Below are 21970 nucleotides of genomic sequence, written 5' to 3'. Positions count from 1 at the left end.
TATAACAGGCCGATTCTTGTTTTTACCTATAACTGCACCGATCTGTGTAAAACTTTGTATGTGCACTCCCTAGAGGCCAAGGACAAACCTTTGCCCTGCATTTTTCACATTTGCCTTTTATAGCGCCACCAGGAGGCCGACTTATGTAAAACAATTATTTTGATATTACTCCTTCAATTTTTTTTCCAAATTTCACACAAATCGGTACACATGATCTCTATAGTCATGTGACAAGACGGATCTGTTTGATTTTTCATATTCCATCCCGATTGGCTAAGATTGACATCTAAAGTTTGCAGGAGTGGCCCGTTTTGAACAAAATGCCGCAAATCATGTACGCAGCGTCCGATTGCGGTGAAACTTTGCCCACAGAACTACGTTGAGGAACAAATGCCACCCTTTCAACATTGCCCTACTATAGCGCCACCAGGAGGCCGAAGTTTGCAAAACAATATTACTCCTACGAATGTTGTCCAAACATCATGCAAATCGGTACATATTATCTCTTTAGTCAGTTGATCGAGACGGATATGGCGATCCATCCAAATTCTCAGCCTGATTGGCGAATTCCGAACATTACTGGCCCATACTAACCTACTTGGCAGAGACCTGTGCTCCGAGGAGCACTTTTTCTAGTTGAAAGATGAATTTGTTGTACTAACACAGTACCTGTCTACTCTTTCAGGCCAGAGTGATCCCCAACAATGACAAGAAAAGAACCTATTCAGTCGTCTACCTGCCCAAAGTGGAGGGTTTGCACCAAGTAAGCACAACAATAGCATGCAACTTGACCACATTGTGTATTTATTTTAGTTTGTAGTAGTATATTTAGATGCGTTTTTGACGCAGTAGGTGGTTTAACAGGGCTCTGTGTCTTCTCCTCTGTCCAGGTGAAGGTGTTGTTTGCTGGACAGGACATTGACAGAAGTCCTTTCACGGTGAACGTGTCCAAGGCCTTGGGAGACTCTAACAAGGTCCAGGCCAGGGGGCCCGGACTTGAGCCTGTGGGCAACATGGCAAACAAACCCACTTATTTTGACATCTACACTGCGGGTATGTATATTCTCCATTAGGGATGGAGAAACATTAGGGCCCTATCTTGCCTTAGCCCTTATCCCTAAACGTATTAGCCATATTTTACTATTCTGAAAATCATAAAAAAAATGTTCAACTAGCCGATCTACATCGACACGTTGTCGATGTAGGAAATTAATCTCTCAAGATAGATTCCGCTAACGGCAGAAACTTAATACCTCGCTATTGTAATCAACCAACTGTTGGTTGAACACACTGCTTTACCACCTGGTAGCACCTTTGACTCTGAGCTATTTTAAAACACTTTACTTTAGGTTGTCTGTTCTATCAGGGTGTTAATTGAGTTAACCTGGTGTTTGTGTCAATGAGTGACCAGCTTAACAGGGCAATCACCTGCACCATGTTTTGTGTTTTAACCCTAACTTGTTCCTGTCATGATTTGCAAAACTGGCATATACCCAAAAGCAGAACACATACACAAAGTCCAAGTCCAAGGGTGTTTATTAAAAAACAAAGGATCTTTTAATTATTGATTATTTGATGTTTATGGTACAGCACTTTGGTTTGTTGTTTCTAAATGTAGGACTAAATTGCCTTGACTCTTTAACCCATTAAAACCGGGAAAGCATCTGTGTCATTTTAGATTTTAACCGCTTTAACCATTATTTTATACTTTGGCTATTCAAAAATAGCTTGTAGATCTGCAAAAAAGCAAATTTGAATATATATATATATTTTTTTTTTCAAAGCGAACATTCTTAACTCTAATCTTTGCTTCTGGGGGTGCCTGGAACAAAATATTTTGAGGTGGGGGTCCGCGGTCAAATACATATAATTTTGAGGGTCCTTGACATGGAAAAGTTTGAGCTACCACTCATATAGAAAGTAGAAACATATAAAAACACATAGAAACTGTTAGGATTTAGAAGTCATTTGTAGAATCCCTGCCTCAGGTCTTAATGGGTTTAATGGAAAAGTATTTCATGAATCAAAAATGGAATAACCCGCCGTGTTTCTCTCTCTCTCTCTCTCTGTATCCCAGGCGCCGGTGCTGGAGACGTGGGCGTGGTTATCGTGGACTCGCACGGCAGGAGGGATACCGTGGAGATCGTTCTGGAGAACAAGGGGGACAGCGTTTTCCGCTGCACCTACGGCCCCGTCTTGGAGGGGCCTCACACCATCCACGTCACGTTCGCGGGCCAGCAGATTCCCCGAAGCCCTTTCACCGTCCACATTTCTGAGGGTAGGTGGAACATTCTACAGGCGCTCACGCAGACTATAGACGCAAACACACTTCCAATATCAGGTTGTGTATAACAGTGGTTCTCAGCCTTTTCAGGCTTTTCAAAAAAAAGATAGAAGATCTACAAGCTCACGACGCCTCGCGTTGCAAGGCGTTGTGAGCTTATAGATTTTTTTTTTTTTGCCTCATATTGCTCACACAGCGCATGAGGCAAATTCACCCCTTCTTCCGGGTTGGAAAATGTGATTGGCGAGGCCTATTTGGGGCCACTGTGACGCGTTTTGCGTCACCTCGCTGCGCAGCCCCGTGCGCAAGCCCGCGCGCAAGCCCGTGAGTCGAGCCCATTGTTCGAAACCGTTTTCGCTCGTTCATGTACAGTGGCCCCAGCTGCAGTACCTATGAATGGCCAGCATGTCCAGTGCGCTTCAACGCAAACACTGGGTTCTGGGGGCTTGGGTCCCGACCCACAGGTTGAGAACCACTGATGTATAACACACAATGTGTACCGTTAATACTGACACACATTTTGATTTGCACATTATACCCATTATAGTTATCTCATTAATCCCTCTTCCATCTCCCCCTCCTCTCTCTAATCAGAGCCCTGAACTGAATTCTAATTTCCAGACTAAAACTAAAAAGGTTTCTTGATTTCCGTAACTAGGTCTATAGGTGTGGGTTTGCTGCTCCTCCAGTACAGTAATGTCTGGGGTTCAGACCCGATCTCATCATCATTATCATCATCATCCTGATGGCTTCTCTTGAGTGGTGGTTTTGGCTGAAGCTGTAATGCTCTCTCTCATGGTTTTGGGCTGGGGGGGTCTTGCTCCCCTGGTCTTGTGGGTCTGGTGGTGGTGTATAACGGGGGAGGTTTCTTCCCTGTTACTCTGCTCCTTGTCTCCTGATTGTTGTTCCCTCCGACAGCTACACACAGCGGCCTGCCACCCGGCTCTCCGGTGCCGATAGCCCCCCACCAGTCTGTACGCACCCCGCCCCCCCAAGACAAGAGCAGGAGAGCCCCCCCTCCAACGCCTCCCAAACCCAGGCGACCAAGTTAGTACAGAGGCTAGGCGAGAGACGGGGTTTTTATTTTATACTGTGGACACGGAGCCCGCTTTTGCACTAGCCTGGTCCCTCCTACTGTACCTCAACTCAAAAACCATACCCTCTCCCCCCTCGCCTCTGCAGGCCACCTTCCAAAAATGGCTTTCCCCGGCTTCATAGCATGCGCTACGCCAGTGCTTATAGCCTCTCTCGGTGGCCTCCTGCTCCTGTTCAACCTCTAGAAAGAGTGTGTGTGTGTGTGTGTGTGTGTGTGTGTGTGTGTGTGTGTGTGTGTGTGTGTGTGTGTGTGTGTGTGTGTGTGTGTGTGTGTGTGTGTGTGTGCGTGCGTGCGTGCGTGCGTGCGTGCGTGCGTGCGTGCGTGCGTGCGTGCGTGCGTGCGTGCGTGCGTGCGTGCGTTAGGCAAGCAGGCATCTTAACATGTTGGAGGCAGCAGCGCCATCCTGCTTCAGTATTGTTGCTGGTGGGATTGGATTGGACGGTCACTTTTACAATCGCTCATGACACGGATCAGTCGCGCGGCTATCACAGACCGAAAATAGTTGATCTACAAGCTCACAACGCGTCACAGCGCAACGCATTGTGAGCTTGTAGATCGGCTATTTCCGGCATGCAGCTAAGTGAAAATCATTTCGATACCATCACGGCACGCCAAAAATATTTTTTAGTTGACCAAATGAACTGTAGATTTAGTCGACTAAAATCTTATGATATTTAGTCAACTAAAACTAAACTAAAAGTAAACATTTCAGGCGATTAAAATATGACTAAAACTAAACAGAACTTTATTTAAATGACTAAAACTAAATCACATTTGGTTGGTTTTGGTTGGTTTTGGTTGGTTTTGGATGCTGTCAAAACCAACACTGGCCAGCGTTAAAGGAACACTATCTTTAACCTTATGTTCATATAATATTATGGTCCTCCTCACTAATGCTCATCTTGAGGCGGTACCATTTCTGTGTTCTCGCTCTGCGTCTCAGAGGTGGGCCGTGGTTAGACTGGAAATCGGTGGGGATTCCAAACTAATGGAAAGTACAGGCTTCCTCCTCCTGGAAGGCCTGCACGCTGAAATAGAAGCCGCTGTTGCATCAATAAAAATGACCAATTTCAAATGACCACCGATGAGGTCAACGCTTATAGGCACATCTTTTAACCCGTTGAGACCTGGAACGCATCTGTGTCACTTTAGATTTCTTTGGCTATTCAAAAATAGCAGATCAAAAATAGCAGATCTGCTATTTTTGAAAAATATTGGAAAAAATATTTTTCAGATTGTTTTCAAATAACTGGGTTAATGATCAGCAGTTCACCTCTGCAGACACGGAGCCTGTACAGAAATGATCGGCGGTGTAAAGTAACTAAGTACATGTACTCAAGTACACTAGTGGAGCCTTAGTTAACTGGATGACAGATGAGGGGCATTGTGCATTAAAACATGAGAACCAATCAAAGTATGTGTGCAGTACGGTTGAGCAAATGTATGTGAAACTAATGGAGGCTATACCCATCACATGATCCAGCTCACTGACAGCCTGGGATCCAGCCTGATTCACTACGTTAGGCAGATTTTTAAAGAAATCCACCGAACATAGCGGAGCATTCTGGATCCCAGGCTAGCTCACTGAGCCATTTTTACACTTTCAGAGTTAAATTAACTTTCAGGATTGTACTGTGTAAGATAGTATTGGATTCATTCTACTTTTTTATGACCAAGAACTAATAAATAATAACACTTTAACACATAATATAATAATAAGTATAACAGAAATGCAAGTGAAATGTTTCATTCATTCATAAAACCGGTTGCCTAGTATTGCGTGGATAATAGAGTGAATAATAACCTTTCTTAAATTCGCATCGAAATGAAGGAAGATAGAATCTCTAAGATCTCTGTCCTCTGTCTACCCATTGGTTGAGAGCGAATGTCACCGTGACCCTTCAGGTGTGTGTGTGTGTGTGTGTGTGTGTGTGTGTGTGTGTGTGTGTGTGTGTGTGTGCGTGCGTGCGTGCGTGCGTGCGTGTTTGTGAGCCACACTTGAGCCTTCATCATTATAATTATCGTCATTGTCAACATCACCACAATAACTTTCATGTTTCATGTTTGTACCCTTCATAGCTTCCCAAAGCAGTAATCCTCTGGCTATAACCCTAACCCTTTGTGTCCACATAATACCTTTATTAACAAACTCTTGAATGGGTTCATATATCATCTAGTCATTTGTATTCACTATTATTCAAATTTGTGTATCTTTAAAAGCAGTGGTGGAAAAAGTACTCAATTGCTTTACTTAAGTAAAAGTATCAATACTGCAAATGTAGAAATACTCTGTTACAAGTAAAAGTCTGGAATTCTAAATTGACTTGAGTAAAAGTACAAAAGTATTGGCATCAAAATGTACTTAAAGTACCAAAAATAAAAGTATTCATTATGCAGATTATCCCATTCCAAGTTTTCAAAAATATTTTGAAAATAGCAGATCTACAAGCTCACAATGCGTCGCAATATAGGTTTCGTAATAATAATCAAAATCTACAAAGTAACTTGTAACTAAAGTTTTCAAATAAATGTAGTGGAGTAAAAGTACAATATTTGGATCCGAGATGTAGTGGAGTAGAAGTAAAAGTATTGGAAATTGGAAATACTCAAGTAAAGTACAAATACCTCAAAATTGTACTTAAGTACGGTACTTAAGTAAATGTACTTAGTTACTTTCCACCACTGTTTAAAAGTCTTCATGAATATTACTTTAGTTTTTGCTCAAGGACAATAAAACCTTAGAATGCACCGATGTCCAGAACGTCTTACCATTCAGTAAACGGGTCAGATTATATGGAATAGAATTTTCATGGGTGCAAAACAAGAACACATCATTTTTACCTGTTCATGCTCAGCATCCACCGTTGAGTTTTGGACGATTTCACTGGAACAACTGCTGTCGCTTTCATCTGGTTTGTTTGTTTTTCCTCATTTTTCATTCTTCAAGCCCCGAAGCAAAACATCCAACTCGTTGCTCTTTGTGTCAGTGTGTTGTTCTCCAATAAGATAACGGCCGTCTTCATCTCTGTGTCATGTTCATGTCCATCTCTCCTGCTGCTTCTCCCCAGCAGTCATGACAAACTGTGCTTCTCCCATGCAGCGCTGTTCAGCCAAACTAACAGTGAAACTTCTGCAGTATAGTGACCGTTTGTGTGTTTGAGTTTGAGTTTGTATGTGTGAGTGAGTGAGTGAGTGAGTGAGTGAGTGAGTGAGTGAGTGCGTGAGTGCGCGCGCGTGAGTGAGTGCCAGTGTTGATTTTGTCTGTGTGTGTGTGTGTGTGTGTGTGTGTGTGTGTGTGGCCGTGCATGTACAATTCCTTACCCTCCATCTGCTAGTCTAAACAACTCTCCCTTTCTCTCCTCGATGGTTCCCGTAGCCTGCAACCCCAATGTGTGCAGGGCGTCAGGGAGAGGCCTCCAGCCCAAGGGGGTGAGAGTGAAGGAGGTGGCCGACTTCAAGGTCTTCACCAAGGGAGCGGGCAGTGGAGAACTCAAGGTCACAGTGAAAGGACCAAGTGAGTTGACAACTATTATTAAGCCATTCAATCCGGGAAAGCGTCTGTGTCATTTTAAGATTTCTTTGGCTATTTTTTTTAAATCGTGAACATTTCCATATATATATATATTATTTTTTTTAAGCGAATATTTGTAACTCAAATCTTTGCTTCTGGGTGGTCCCTGGAACCAAATATTTTGAGATGGGTGTCTCTGAGAAACGCGTAACGTTTCTCACAGATTAAACAGTAAAGTCCTCTGTGATAATTCAAATCTGGGAGTGTACACTTGTACACTCTGAGTAACAATATTAAAGCCCTACGTACTGTGCATTGTATTAAATGTGTGCTGTATATTTAAAGAGGTGTGGGTCATTTGTTTCAGAGGGTTTGGAGGAGCCAGTGAAGGTGCGTGAGGTGGGAGACAGCCTGTACGAATGTGACTACTACCCCATCTTGGCGGGCAAATACACCATTAACATCACCTGGGGGGGACACAGCATCCCACGCAGGTGAGACCCTCTCCTCCTGTCATACTTTCGTCACTACGCTCTAATATATAACATCAGAATTATTCATTAGAAGTGGAATCAGGTGGAATGATCCCCAATGTTCCCTTTACATTTCATCTACTCAGTACAGATTCACCTTATTCATCAAGGCATCGGGGAAGGTTATGAAATCTCTATGCTGTAGTGATTCTTTGAAGCACAACATTGTTTACACGACCATTCACCCTGTCATTTGTTGATGCCATTTAGTCCTTGCACTTGTAAAAGTCTCTCTGAGCATCTACTAAAGGACCGAATTGTAATTGTAATCGCGTGACACTAAATTGATCTACAATAGCTGCAAATGTGCATTATTGTCTGCTTTCTAGTTGTTTGTTGCAAGCGAGCCAAATAAATGTTACTCATATCTGTAGTGTTTGACGGTCCTACGCTGTGTCGTTGATCCGTGCCACCATGTTTGAGTCAAGCGTTCCCTAGCAGGTGCAGAATTAGGCACAGTTAAAACGATAAAATAATATAAAAAAGTTTTGTCCATATACCGCTGATATTTCAAGATAAAATAAAGTCAATACTGCACAATTGGACCCACAAATTGACACTTATTTGCCCGCGGACCCCCATTTGAAAAGATATGCCAAGATGTTTACGGCTCTAGCAGTGATTCTCAACCATTTTAATTTCAAGGACCCCCACTTTGACATGCATTAGGGTACGGACCCCCATTTAATGACATTTCTATCTCTGGGACCCCAATTTATATTGTAAAATCAATGTGAATTTAACTCTGAGAGTGTACAAATGGAACCAAATGGACCCTAACGGGTCCATTTGGTTCCATTTGTACACTCTCAGAGTTACAGACCTATAAGGGTCTATTTGGCTCCTCACTATCCATCATTTAGCTGGGGACCCCCTGGAACTCCCCCAAGAACCCTTGTGGGTCCCCGGACCCCACCTTGAGAACCAATATTACAGAGCCTCAATCTTGTTTGTTCCCTGCAGTCCATTTGAGGTGGTGGTGGGCGAGGAAGCCGGGCCTCAGAAGGTGCGGGCCTGGGGCCCCGGACTGGAGACCGGCATGGTGGGGAAGAGTGCCGACTTTGTAGTGGAGGCGATCGGCACGGAGGTGGGAACTCTGGGTAAGCAATGCCGTTGCATCACCGCTGCCTGAGTCCCACACATGAACTTTGATTTATTGTTAGAAACATCCCCCCCACCCCCCCCGAAAAGGTTTCTGTTCGTCTTTCCACCGTCAGAGACTGCCTACATAGATTCTTCTGGTGGACCACACACACACACACACACACACACACACACACACACACACACACACACACACACACACACACACACACACACACACACACACACACACACACACACACACACACACACACACACACACACATACACATACACACACGCGCTCGCATGCTCTCTCGCTCTCTCGCTCTCTCTTTCTCTCTCCTACGCAGTAGCCTGGGCAGCATTCCTTTTCGGGTATATGATCCGGTCGGAAAAAAAAAGAAAAGCGACCGGATCGCGACAAACCGGAAAGACGTCTCACCCCAAAATAGGTCCGTCATCAAAATCCTTGATACGGCGTAGTTTAGCTTATTTTTTAAATATAAATGTGAGTGTACTTTCCAGAGACTATTTAGCGTCTGTATTATCCATATTATCCCACGGGGAAATTCTATTCCATTTAAATAGGGATTGGGGAACCAAAACAAAGCGGCACCGCAAAACCGGATCGCGACAAAACCGGAAAGAGGATGCTTTTTTTTTTTTTTTTTCAGTAGGCGTGGTCTAGACCGGATCATATGGGCCTTCAGTAACGAATACCAGGCTTTCCTCCGAGGTGGAAAGACTGGTGATGCGAGGTTACCTACGCAGTGGTATAATGTAACTAAGTACATTTACTCAAGTGCTGTACTTAAGTACAATTTTGAGGTGCTTTTACTTTCCTGGAGTATTTCCAATTGTCTATACTTTTACTTCTACTCCACTACATCTCGGAGGCAAATATTGTACTTTTACTCCACTACAATTATTTGAAAACTTTAGTTACTAGTTACTTTGCAGATATAAATGATTACATTATAAAACATACATGAACCACTTTAGCCCTATTTTATACATAGACTATTTGAAAATAGACGATCTACAAGCTCACTGTAGATCGGCTATTTTCAAACATTTTAGTACTTTTACCTTTGGTACTTTAAGTACATTTTGACACCAATACTTTTGTACTTTTACTCAAGTAAATTTTTTATTCCGGACTTTTGCTCGTAACAGAGTACTTCTACACTGTAGTATTGATACTTTTACTTAAGTAAAACATTTGAGTATTTTTTCCACGACTGCTCCTACGTACATACTGTCTTCTAAAGGTCAGTTCAATTTGATTGATAGCTGTTGCAGCAATATGCCCCGTGATGTCAGGTGTCACAGGAGCACTGTGTTACAGACTGTCTGTCTCTCAAAATGAAACCAAACTCTATAGGTATCACTTTAAGTTATTCTTTAGACTAATATGAAATTGAAAATCCTTGCCAAAAAAATGCTGCCGTATGACAAAGTATAAATTATGTTGTAGGAGAGATTTTTGAATATGCATCCCTCATCACACTTAATTAACCCATTAAGACCGGGAAAAGCATCTGTCATTTTAGATTTGAACCATTATTTTATACTTTGGCTGTTCAAAATTAGCAGATCTACAAGCTCATAGTGCGACACCGAGTGCCGCGCTATGAGCTTGTACATCTGCATTTTTGTTTTTTTATCATGCACATTTTTGTACATTTTTTAATATATATTTTTAAAAGCGAACATTTGTAACTCAAATCTTTGCTTCTTGATTCTACAATGTCTTTTAAATCCTAACAGTTTTTTTTTTCACACTTATGTGTCTTTATCGGTGGTTAATGTTTTTTATTCATAGATTTGCACACATTTTCACATTTAAAAAAAAAAATAGCCCATTTTTAATAACCAAAGAAATATAAAAATGACACAGATGCGTTCCTGGTCTTAATGGGTTGAGGCATTCAACACTATGCTGCTTTCTTTCTGTACAAAAACACAAGTATTCAAGCTTAACAGAAGGTTGCATCCGGCTGTTTGCAGGTTTCTCTATCGAGGGCCCATCCCAGGCTAAGATCGAATGCGACGACAAGGGGGACGGCTCGTGTGACGTGCGATACTGGCCCACGGAGGCCGGCGACTATGCCGTGCACGTCATCTGTGATGACGAGGACATCAAGGACAGCCCCTTCATGGCCCACATCCTCAACGCAGCCAATGATGTCTTCCCAGAGAAGGTCGGAGTCTGCCCCTTCGTGATCCTGTTTGAATGAGCTTATACTCTCGTATCGGTTCATACTGTATATCAACAGCATTTGTCCACTCAAAGCCTTCAAGTGATCTTATGGCCAGTATCCACGTTTGTGTTAACGATCCTCCTCGTTTCAGGTGAAATGTTATGGTCCTGGTTTGGAGCCCACCGGCTGTATTGTCAACAAGCCTGCCGATTTCACCATTGACACCAATGATGCTGGTAGAGGCGAACTGAGGATCTATGCCCAGGTATGAATGCAAGCATCTCTAGCTAGTAATCCGGTCTCCCTCACCAAAGGAGAATATTGGTTTGTCTGATGATGTGAAACGTGAACTCTAGGACAAATTACAGACAAGCAGTGGTGGAAAAAGTACTCACATTCTTAATGCAATGCAGAGATTACTCTGTTACAAGTAAAAGTCCGGAATTCAGAATTTACTTGAGTAAAAGTACAAAAGCATTAGTATCAAAATGTACTTAAAGTACCAAAAGTAAAAGTACTCATTATGCAGAATATCCCATTTCAAGTTTTCAAATTTATGAATAGCTTTGAAAATAGCTGATCTACAAGCTCACAATGCGTCGCATCGCGACGCATTGTGAGCTTGTAGATCGGCTATTTTCAAATGGCCGAAATGTATATAGGGGCTGAAGTGGTTAATGTATGTTTTATGTTAAGTACAGTGTTTGAAGTGTGTGTTTGTGCTGACAGGACGCAGAGGGCTTCCCCATTGACATCCAGATCACGGACAACGGCGACAGCACCTTCTTCTGCGTCTACATCCCCGGCAAGCCCATAAAGCACACCATCATCATCACATGGGGCGAGGTCAACGTCCCCAACAGTCCCTTTAGGGTGAGTGAGCGCCAACGTCAATCCATCCAATCACGATAGTTCCAGATTTAACCCATTAAGACCTGGAACGCATCTCTGTGTCATTTTTAGATTTGAGCTAAAAAAAGCATTATTTTACACTTTTGGCTATTCAAAAATAGCAGATCTACAAGTTCATAGTGCGGCACCGAGTGCCGCGCTATGAACTTGTAGATCTGCATTTTTTTTTTTATCGTGAAAATGTGTGCAAATCTTTGAATATATATATTTTTAAAGCGAACATTTTTAACTCAAATCTTCGCTTCTGGGGCTCCGTGGAACAAAATATTTTGAGATGGGGGTCCATGGCCGAATAAATACACATTTTGGGGTCCTTGACGTGAAAAGGTTTGAGAACCACTGACATAGTAACATAAGTTTAAAAAAAAAACAGTGCGGATTTAGAAGACATTTTGTAGAATCGAACATCAGGTCTTAAAGGGTTAATCTCCTTAACGGAACTGTGTGTGGAACATTCTGCTGTACAAACATGAAGTACAAATCTTCAGCTGATTTGCGTCTTATTGCACGCGTTGTTCATTTGTTTTATCGTGTGTTTGAAATACTCAGGTGACCATCGGAGAGGGCAGCCACCCAGAGAACGTGAAGGTGTACGGTCCAGGGGTGGAGAAAGCAGGACTGAAGGCCAACGAGCCAACCTACTTCACTGTGGACTGTAGCGAAGCAGGACAAGGTCAGGAAACGCTACCCTGGGCCTTCCTCTTAGCCTTGCCTACTTGTTGTCAATTATTTGTACAAGCTCTTGTTTTTATTGGATCTTGTTTATTCAATAGACTTATTTGTTTTAGCTCTTGCTCATTTGATTTTCCTATTTGTCTCATCTGTCTAAGAAAGTAGGTAGCTGGTATATTGCACTTTTACCTACTCTTACGGTGCGTTCACACGGGCAGATTAAAAGATACAGAGATACAAAAATACGTTGCATCTTTGTCGCTGTGTTGCTTTGTAGCTGTGTTGCTCAATGCGGTCGCTGACGTCGTCAAGCGTGCGGACATCGGAGCTACAGTTGTAGCTTTGTATCTTCGTACCTGGAAGTTGAACCCAGTTCAACCTGAATGTGTAGCTTTGTATCGTTGTCGATAGAGCTACAGTTACAAACGTCGGATGTATCTTTGTATCTTCATGTCGCTGGTTTCCATTGAAAATGAATGGTAGCATGTATCTTTTTAATCTGCCCGTGTGAACGCACTATTAGTTGCTTGTTTTAGAAGAGAATGCACTTAAGACTTCTGGTGATTAGTAGTTTTCTTCCCTACCTACAGTATGTGGAATGCACTTATTGTAAGTCGTTTTGGATAAAAGCGTCTGCTAAATGACTGTAATGTAATGTAATGTTAGACTCGGGAGTGAATTAAGCTCAATGGCCAAGATAGAGGACTTGTCCCTTCTCTTCATTAAGATATTAACAATGTCTACCTCCCACGCCTGTTCTCGTCGACCAGGTGACGTCAGCATTGGGATCAAGTGTGCCCCCGGTGTGGTGGGCCCGGCGGAGGCTGACATCGACTTTGACATCATCAAGAACGACAACGACACCTTCACGGTGAAGTACACGCCCCCTGGGCCTGGGCGCTACACCATCATGGTCCTGTTTGCTGATCAGGTGAGACAGCACACGACGTGAAGCAGATGCTACAGCATGTCAGCTGCTCGGTGTACTAGCCATCTGCAGCATCTAACAGTAGCTGATGCACATGACATGTTTTGGCCTCCTCATTCTTTACTGTACCGTATACTGTATCTGTGTCATTCTAGATTTATTTTCGCTATTCAAAAATAGCGGATCTACAAGCTCATAGCGCGGCACTCGGTGCCGCGCTATGAGCTTGTATATCTGCTATTTTTCAATAGCCCAAAGAAATCTAAAATGACACAGATGCTTTCCCTGTCTTAACTCTTTGACTGCCAGAGTATTTTCATAATGTACTCACCCAGTGCCAAGCGATTTTCGAGCAATTTTCGTGTTTTTAGTAGTTTTAAAGTTGTCATAAAAGTTTAGATCCATATTTATCGATCGATTCACTGTGTGTTTCCGGAGCAGGAGTCTCTGACTATTGCTCCGGAAGCAAGACATTGCATCCGGAGCTATTGTCCCCTTCGCTAGGCCGTTGGAAACACGTGTCTCCTCGGAAAAATTGACAAAAAAAACAAGAACAGAGATACAGGCGCAAAAAAAAAAAATACAAACATGGAGTCGACGGGAACGGAATGACGCTAAATCCATTATTTCCGTATCCGTTTGTGCTACAGTTTTACTGCTCCCTTCGGATTCAAGATCAGACCGTGACGGTGCGTTTTAACAGCGGGCGATACTGGGCGACATCGTCCAAAAAGATAAAGAAAATCCATCTTTCATCGCCCCCCCCGCCCACTTCGCCCGATCGCCGGCTCTCATAGACTTTCATTATCTTTTGGGCGATGTTGCCCGGCATCGCCCGAGAGTTGCCCGCTGTTAAAACGCACCGTGACGGTCTATAAAACAACATTGTGTAAAAACTCGGGATTTCTCGTTCTGGCACTGAGGGCATTCAGAAAAAACTCTGGATAACTCAGGGCTGAGAGAGTTAATGGGTTAAATAAATAATATTCATAATTATAATAAGAAACAAATGAAAGGGGTCTTGAAAATGTGTCCTACTAAAGTTTGATCTTTTGACAGGAAATCCCCGTCAGCCCGTTCAGAATCAAAGTGGACCCTTCCCACGATGCAGCTAAGGTCAGGGCCGAGGGGCCCGGTCTCAGCAAGACAGGTGAGTGATGACAGAATAATACCAAACCATAAGATCTTAGTGAGATAAGGTAACGTATTTGTCATGGAGTAGACCAAATCTCCAAACTGGGCCTAAAACGCACAAATATGTCCGTTATACAATAACCCGTACCCTACAATGTCTGTTGGCTCACAATCTGAGCAGGCGGTCTTTGCAACGGAAACTCGTAGACCAGTAGTTTTCAGTGGGGTAAAGTAACTAATTACATGTACTCAAGTACTGTACTGTACTTGAGTCCAATTTTTAGGTATATTTTACTTTCTTCAGTATTTACACTTTTCAATACTTTTACTTCTACTCCACTACTCCTCAGAGGAAAATATTGTACTTTTGCTCCACTACAATTATATGAAAGCTTTAGTTACTAGTTACTTTGTAGATTTTGAATATTATTATAAAACACACTAACCACTTCAGCCCTATATACATTTTGGCTGTTTGAAAATAGCAGATCTACAAGCTCACATTGCGTCGCGATGTGACGCGATGCGATGCATTGTGAGCTTGTAAATCGGCTATTTTCAAAATATTTTTTATACAGTACATTTTGAACTTCAGTCTGCACAATGAGTGCTTTTACTTAGATTTTACGTATATTTTGATGCCAATACTTTTGTACTTTTACTCAAGTACATTTTGAATACGGGACTTATACTTGTAACAGAGTATATCTACATTGCAGTATTGATACTTACATTTCCTGTGTAATCCTTCAAGGTGTGGAGGTCGGCAAACCAACCCACTTCACCATCTACACCAAGGGAGCGGGCAAGGCCAAGCCCGAGGTCCACTTCACCGGAGCGGCTAAGGGAGAGGCCGTCAGAGACTTTGAAATCATCGACAACCACGACTACTCGTACACCGTCCGCTACACCGCCATTCAACAGGTAACTGTCACCTCATTATTTCTCCATTCCAGTCGCACAGCACTGAGCCCAGCTTGTTTTTTCTACAGTTTATTTGTCTGTGACAATTATTTTTTGTTGTTGATTTGAGAGCCAATTACCGCTGGGTGAGTGGGTGTCCCTCAAGCCTGTTTGGCTTGTCAAGAAGTGTGAAAACTAGCTGATGGCGTGGAAGGAGACACTGACAAGTCTAGTGTTACATTATTTTCTCTTTGTGTGTGTGCGTGCGCACGTGCGCGCGTGTGTGCACTCTTGTGTTTCAACTGTCATGTCCATGTGCAATAATGAAAATGACGCCTTTCCAGATGTCACAGCTAATACAGCAGATGTTGTTATTGTTGATGAGGACAGTAGAGAAGTGTCCATTTTGGAAGTGGCATGTATATTTGACCACAGCCTGGAAGAGGCATTCCATACCAAGGTGCTTAAGTACCAACGTCTTAAGGATGCTATTATACAGCTTGGTTACAAATGTAAACTGCTTGTGTTCATATTTGGAAGCCTCGGTAATGTCCACAAATCAGTTGTGAGAGGCCTGCAGATTGCAGGAATGCCCAAGCCAAGAGCTAAGGCATTGGCAAAATTCTTGTCAGTGTCTGTGATAATTGGCAGTCGCCATAAATGGAGGAGGCGATGCTTCCTGTACCCGTGATCTGTATCCTGAATTACTTGTTGTTGAGCTTTGCAAAGTTTGTGCATCTGCTTCTGTTTGTGTTCAAGAATTTCTTGTTAAAATGTGAACGCAAATAAAGATTTTAAATTTGTGTGTCTTTCTCTTTCTCTCTCTTTCTCTCTCTCACTTTCTCTCTCAGGGAAGCATGTCCGTCACTGTGAGTCACGGGGGTGACCCGATTCCAAAGAGCCCCTTTAACATCGCTGTGGCCCCGCCCCTTGACCTCAACAAGGTCAAGGTTCATGGTTTAAACAACAGTGAGTATGGCCGCCTGGCACACACAACCCCCGAGTTCACCCCGATATGTTTATTTATGAGAGCCAAAGGGAAAAGACACACAGCATTTAACAAGAAGATGAGTTTGACCTCAGTGTGTGTGCTCTCTGTGAGAACATCCATGATACTAGGCCTCTCGGACTGAAAGGTTCTACTAACCCAATAAGACCGGGAACGCATCTGTGTAACCACTTAAATTTATACTTGGGATAAAAATCGTGAAAATGTGTGCAAATCTTTGAATATATATTGTTTTAAAGCAAACATTTTTAACTCAAATCTTTGCTTCTGGGGGGTCCCTGGAACAAAATATTTTGAGATGGGGGTCCGCAGCCAAATACATGTCATTTTATACTTTTTTTTGTATGTTTGTAGAATCCCCAGAAGCAAAGATTTGAGTCACAAATGTTCGCTTTAAAAATAATATAATCAAAGACTTTCAAAAAATGTCATGATTTCTCAAAGAATTTGTGCCGTGCTATGAGCTTGTATATCTGCTATTTTAGAATAGCCAAAGTATAAGATAATGGTTAAAGTGGTTCTAATCGAAAATGACAGATGCTTTCCCAGTCTTAATGGGTTAAGCGAGCCAACACCATATCCAACACTGCCAAGAAGCTGCTGGCTTGTGTTGTTGATGTAGAATCGTTGCTTATCTATTTTAATGTAATACGACAGGATTATTATTATGACCCGTAAAATACTCGACTGTCATAAATATGAATCTTCTCGGTGGGTTTGAGAAGACCAATGATTTGGTGGAAAAAGTACTCAAATCTTTTACTTAAGTAAAAGTATCTACACTATAGAAATACTCTGTTACAAGTAAAAGTCCGGAATTCAAAATGTACAGTAAAAGTAAAAGTACAAAAGTATTGGCATCAAAATGTACTTAAAGTACCAAAAGTAAAAGTACTCATAATGCAGAATGTCCCATTTCAAGTTTTCAAATGTACAAAAATCTTTAAAAAAAATGCGTCTCATCGCGACGCATTGTGAGCTTGTAGATCAAATGGCCGAAATACATAGGGTTGAAGTGATTAATGTATGTTTTGTAATAATAATCAAAAACAAAAAAGTAACTAAAGTTTTCAAATAATTGTAGTGGAGTAAAAGTACAATATTTGGATCCAAGATGTGGAGTAGAAGTTGGAAGTATTGGAAATTGGAAATACTCAAGTAAAGTACAAAATTGTACTTACAGTAAGTACAGTACTTAAGTAAATGTATTCAGTTACTTTCCACCACTGTGACTGACCACAGGTGTATTTTGTATTTGTGTCCACAGAGGTGGATGTGGGCGTGGATCAAGAGTTCACCATCAACACGCGGGGCGCAGGGGGCCAAGGCAAACTGGAGGTGAAGATCTCGTCGCCCTCTCGCCGGCCGATCCCCTGCAAGCTGGAGTCGGGCACCGCCAACGAGGTCCACACCGTCAAGTACATCCCCCCGGAGGAAGGGCCCTACAAAGTGGACGTCTTTTACGACGGAAACCCCGTATCGGGAAGTCCATTCACCGTGGAAGGAGTCATGCCCCCAGACCCTTCAAAGGTAGTGCATACAGACATGTAACTGTACCCAGTGGTGGAAAAATCTTATCTAAAACCGAGCCGTAGCATATGGAAACAAATCCAGAACCCCTGAAATATGTTTCAGGGCACAGTTCACTTAGTTCTCGTAGTCGACAAGAGCTATAATTTAAGATGTGGTTCAGTGTGTTGGCACACCTGCAGCACACCTGTAGCCTTTCTCCAGATTCCTGTTCCTGTGTCTGAACTTTTCCAACTCAGTTTCTCAATCAGAAACTGGGATACAGAGTATAGGGTTGAACATCTTGACATAATTGATCCCCTTTAGCCCAGAAAATGTACTTTGGGAAATCCGGTATTATTTTATATGTTATTATTCCAACAGCTTGGTGTAATATTAAGTTGTGAAATGTTGTCTATGCCTTCTTTGCTCCTCTCCACTCCACTCCTCTGTGTGTGTGTGTGTGTGTGTGTGTGTGTGTGTGTGTGTGTGTGTGTGTGTGTGTGTGTGTGTGTGTGTGTGTGTGTGTGTGTGTGTGTGTGTGTGTGTGTGTGTGTGTGTGTGTGTGTGTGTGTGTGTGTGTGTGTGTGTGTGTGGGCGTGTGAGTTTTGATCAAATAAAATGCAAATGGAGGCAAAATGCAAAATCTGCAAAGGATAGAATGTCCAGTTTTCAGTGGTTTAAGTGGTTGAACATAGCAACAGAAGATAGACACAAGTCTTTCATCTGACACTGGACAGGGGGTCATCCAGACGCGTCGCTAGGTCTCTACTAGGTCGGGGGCTTAGCCCCGCAGCGTCCGCGCGCGCGCGCGCGCGTTTTTCCCCGCGGATTTGGGTGCTTTTTTACCCGTTTTTGGTTACTTTATTTCGGTTTTAGGGTTAGGGGTAGGGTTAGGTTAGGGTGATAGATATATAATTCAAAAAAAAAAATTTTTTTTTTTTATTTTTTTGTATTTTTTAAATTTTTTTATTGGTGGCTTTGGATAAAACATTGGTGGCTATAGCCACCGAAGCCCCACCCCTAACGACGCCACTGCACACATCATAACACCATCTTATTGCATTGTTGCCTTGCTCAGGTACGTGCGTACGGCCCAGGTCTCCAGGGAGGCGTCGTGGGTAAACCCGCGCCCTTCGCCATCGACACCAAGGGAGCGGGCACCGGCGGTCTGGGCCTGACCGTAGAGGGCCCCTGCGAGGCCAAGATCGAGTGCCAGGACAACGGGGACGGCTCCTGCTCCGTGTCCTACCTGCCCACCGAGCCCGGCGAGTACGCCATCAACATCCTCTTCGCCGACCAGCACATCCCCGGCTCGCCCTTCAAGGCCATGGTGCAGTCGGTGTTCGACCCCAGCAAGGTGACGGCCAGCGGTCCCGGCCTCGAGCGGGGCAAGGTGGACGAGACGGGCTCCTTCACGGTGGACTGCTCCAAGGCCGGCGAGGCCGAGCTCACCATCGAGATCAGCTCGGACGCCGGGGCCAAGGCCGAGGTGCACGTGCAGAACAACAGCGACGGCACCTACTCCATCACCTACATCCCGCAGGTCCACGGCACGTACACCATCACCATCAAGTACGGGGGCCACGCCGTGCCCAAGTTCCCCGCCCGCGTGCAGGTGGAGCCCGCCGTGGACACCAGCGGCGTGAAGGTCTACGGCCCGGGAGTCGAGCCCAGAGGTGAGAGGTCACGACTGTGTGGGATGAGTTACTGATATGCTAGTCTGGGAGTCTTCGGCTTGGATCCTGGACAACAGGGGCGCGGCCACTGAGTTCTGATTCAAATCAACAGCCAATGAAGAAAAGGGGGCGGGATCCACATGCAGTGGGTGTTGCATCTAAATAGGATCGACGGGAAGCAATTTCCCCTTGAGAAATTTCGGCCGCCATTGTTGTGTACTGCTGTTTGCCTCTCGTCTGACTTTTTAGACGAGTTGCACAGCTCTCAGACCGGTAAGAGGCGTGTCCGCTCAGATTCTGAGCGTAAGTTACATCCCGCCCACAAATACCAGGGCTCAGGCCCAGAAGTTCCTCGCCAGAGCTGGCGAAAACTTCTGGGAACTCAGATTACTGATATGCAGTCTTGATTTTGACAGCAATCTTTGATTTAGTTTTAGTCATAGTCTTTTGAATAAAATTCCATTTAGTTTTAGTCATATTTTAGTCATCTGAAATGTTTTACTGTTAGTCTAGTTTTAGTCGACTAAATATCATAAGATTTTAGTCGACTAAATCTACAGTTGATTTAGTCAACTAAAATAGATTTTTGGCGGTGCCTTGATGGCGTCTTAATGGCTGATTTTACACTAGGTTGCATGCTGAAAATAGCCGATCTAAAAGCTCACAGCTTGTAGATCTGCTATTTTCAGAGCACAACACCTGAGCGCAATCAAACATAAAATGTCTTCTAGTTCTACTGGATCTCTTCTCCACTAGTCCCTCCCTAACATTTTAGTCTAGTTTTTATTTGTTGACAAAATTGTCAATATATTTAGTCATAGTTTTAGTCATCATAGCTTAGTTTTTATTACGTTTTTTTTCGTCAGAGAAAAAAGGTAGTCGATGAACATGTTTCGTCATAGTTTCAGTCGACGAAATCAACACAGCTGATATGAAAGCATGTTGGAAACACAGTTTGTAGATCAGCCATTGTCGCTATTTGTCGCATGACAACGTATATCTATAGGGCTTAAGTGGCTAATGAACCCACAAGCATTGGTCCCCTACTGCTGTCAAGAAGGAAAGATGGAAGCACTCTCTTTGTTTCACTTTCACTTCCTCTCCTGCCTTTGCAATCCCCTCCCTTATTTCTTTATTTTCCTGGCTGTCCAAGAGAGAAACTATTGGACCGGTGGGCCAGGGGGACACTGACCGCAGGTTGACTGACATTACTGGCCCTGTGGCCCACTTGGCTATGTCTGGGTTGAATCAGTCCAGTCTGACGCTGATTGGTCACATCTGAGAGGAATTGGTGTCGGGGGGCGGGGGGGGGGGTCGTATGATTGGCTGGCTCTTCTATTGACTGACAGTGATTAGGTGTAATTTACCCCGCCAGTGGGAGTGATACTCATACTACGCACGCACGCAAGCACACACACACACACACACACACACACACACACACACACACACACACACACACACACACACACACACACACACACACACACACGAACACACACACACACACACACACACACACACACACACACACACACACACACACACACACACACACACACACACACACACACACACACACTCACACTCACTCACTCACTCACTCACTCACTCACTCACTCACTCACTCATGTGTCAACAATGATGTTCAATCAATCAGAACTTCATCTAAGACCAAGTATCTATCATGTACAGACAGGCAGTGGTGTAAAGTAACTAAGTACATTTACTCAAGTACTGTACTTAAGTACAATTTTGAGGTACTTTTACTTTACCGGAGTATTTCCAACTCTAGAGAAACACTATCAGAGGTCCTTATGTTGAGGGAACACCTGCCCCTTCACTGGCATCAACAGCTCTATGAGGGAACAGCCAACTCTCAAATCAACATGGTTCAACTGTGAACAATTAATCTATTATTATTAAAACAGGCACTAGTTTAGTTCCTTTTAGCAGGTGAGCATCTTATATGTCTTATATGTGTCTCTGAAACGCTGCGTTAGTTGTGCTGAGAAGGTTACCCTAGTCATGTCTAGAAATGCAATCTTTACTGAAATGCACAACAACCGTGTGATAGTGTCCCTTTAACACTGTGTGTGCATTTTGTGTCCTGTGTGTCCCAGGGGTCCTGCGGGAGGTCACCACCCACTACATTGTGGACGCCCGCGCTCAGACCAAGAGCGGCGGCAGCCACATCAAGGCTCGCATCGTCAACCCCTCCGGCGCCAACACGGACGCCTACATCACCGACAAGGGGGACGGCACTTACCGAGTGGAGTACACAGCCTACGAGGACGGTGAGGGCTCCCAAAAGTTAGGAAATGCAACACCAGCAATCCACCATTCTCTGGAATTCACTGTGATCAGATGGTATCTGATTTGGCTGGGAATCAGTGGTGTAAAGTAACTTTTACTAAGTACTGTACTACTTTACTAAAGTATTTACAACGTTCAATACTTTTACTTCTACTCCACTACATCTCAGAGGCAAATACTGTACTTTTACTCTT

The 21970-nt window shown here is 43.5% G+C and overlaps 1 protein-coding gene across 10 annotated transcripts in view; it reads left to right on the top strand.

Annotated features, from left to right (window-relative positions):
* Positions 1-21970, top strand: part of flncb (filamin C, gamma b (actin binding protein 280)) — a gene marked incomplete at its 3' end in the record, with an annotated part of 95543 nt that overhangs the window by 43214 nt on the left and 30359 nt on the right. For 5 of the 10 annotated variants that reach the window (XM_084050198.1, XM_084050196.1, XM_084050197.1 and 2 more), the window contains exons 6-23: positions 686-763; positions 891-1053; positions 2078-2278; positions 3203-3331; positions 6757-6894; positions 7259-7385; positions 8388-8524; positions 10521-10714; positions 10866-10979; positions 11444-11587; positions 12176-12299; positions 13069-13229; positions 14286-14376; positions 15115-15284; positions 16115-16232; positions 17540-17802; positions 18863-19460; positions 21584-21757. In XM_084050198.1, coding sequence (XP_083906324.1) covers positions 686-763; positions 891-1053; positions 2078-2278; positions 3203-3331; positions 6757-6894; positions 7259-7385; positions 8388-8524; positions 10521-10714; positions 10866-10979; positions 11444-11587; positions 12176-12299; positions 13069-13229; positions 14286-14376; positions 15115-15284; positions 16115-16232; positions 17540-17802; positions 18863-19460; positions 21584-21757 — 3124 coding nt within the window. The remainder of the gene's footprint in view (positions 1-685; positions 764-890; positions 1054-2077; positions 2279-3202; positions 3332-6756; positions 6895-7258; positions 7386-8387; positions 8525-10520; positions 10715-10865; positions 10980-11443; positions 11588-12175; positions 12300-13068; positions 13230-14285; positions 14377-15114; positions 15285-16114; positions 16233-17539; positions 17803-18862; positions 19461-21583; positions 21758-21970) is intronic. The other 5 variants (XM_084050202.1, XM_084050200.1, XM_084050201.1 and 2 more) reach the window with 1 other exon arrangement.

This window comes from Gymnoscopelus microlampas, assembly GCF_963454915.1.
Source record: "Gymnoscopelus microlampas genome assembly, chromosome: 23".
Taxonomy (NCBI): domain Eukaryota; kingdom Metazoa; phylum Chordata; class Actinopteri; order Myctophiformes; family Myctophidae; genus Gymnoscopelus; species Gymnoscopelus microlampas.
Note: the sequence above shows the minus strand (reverse complement) of the source record. Positions and strands in the feature narration are given on the sequence as shown.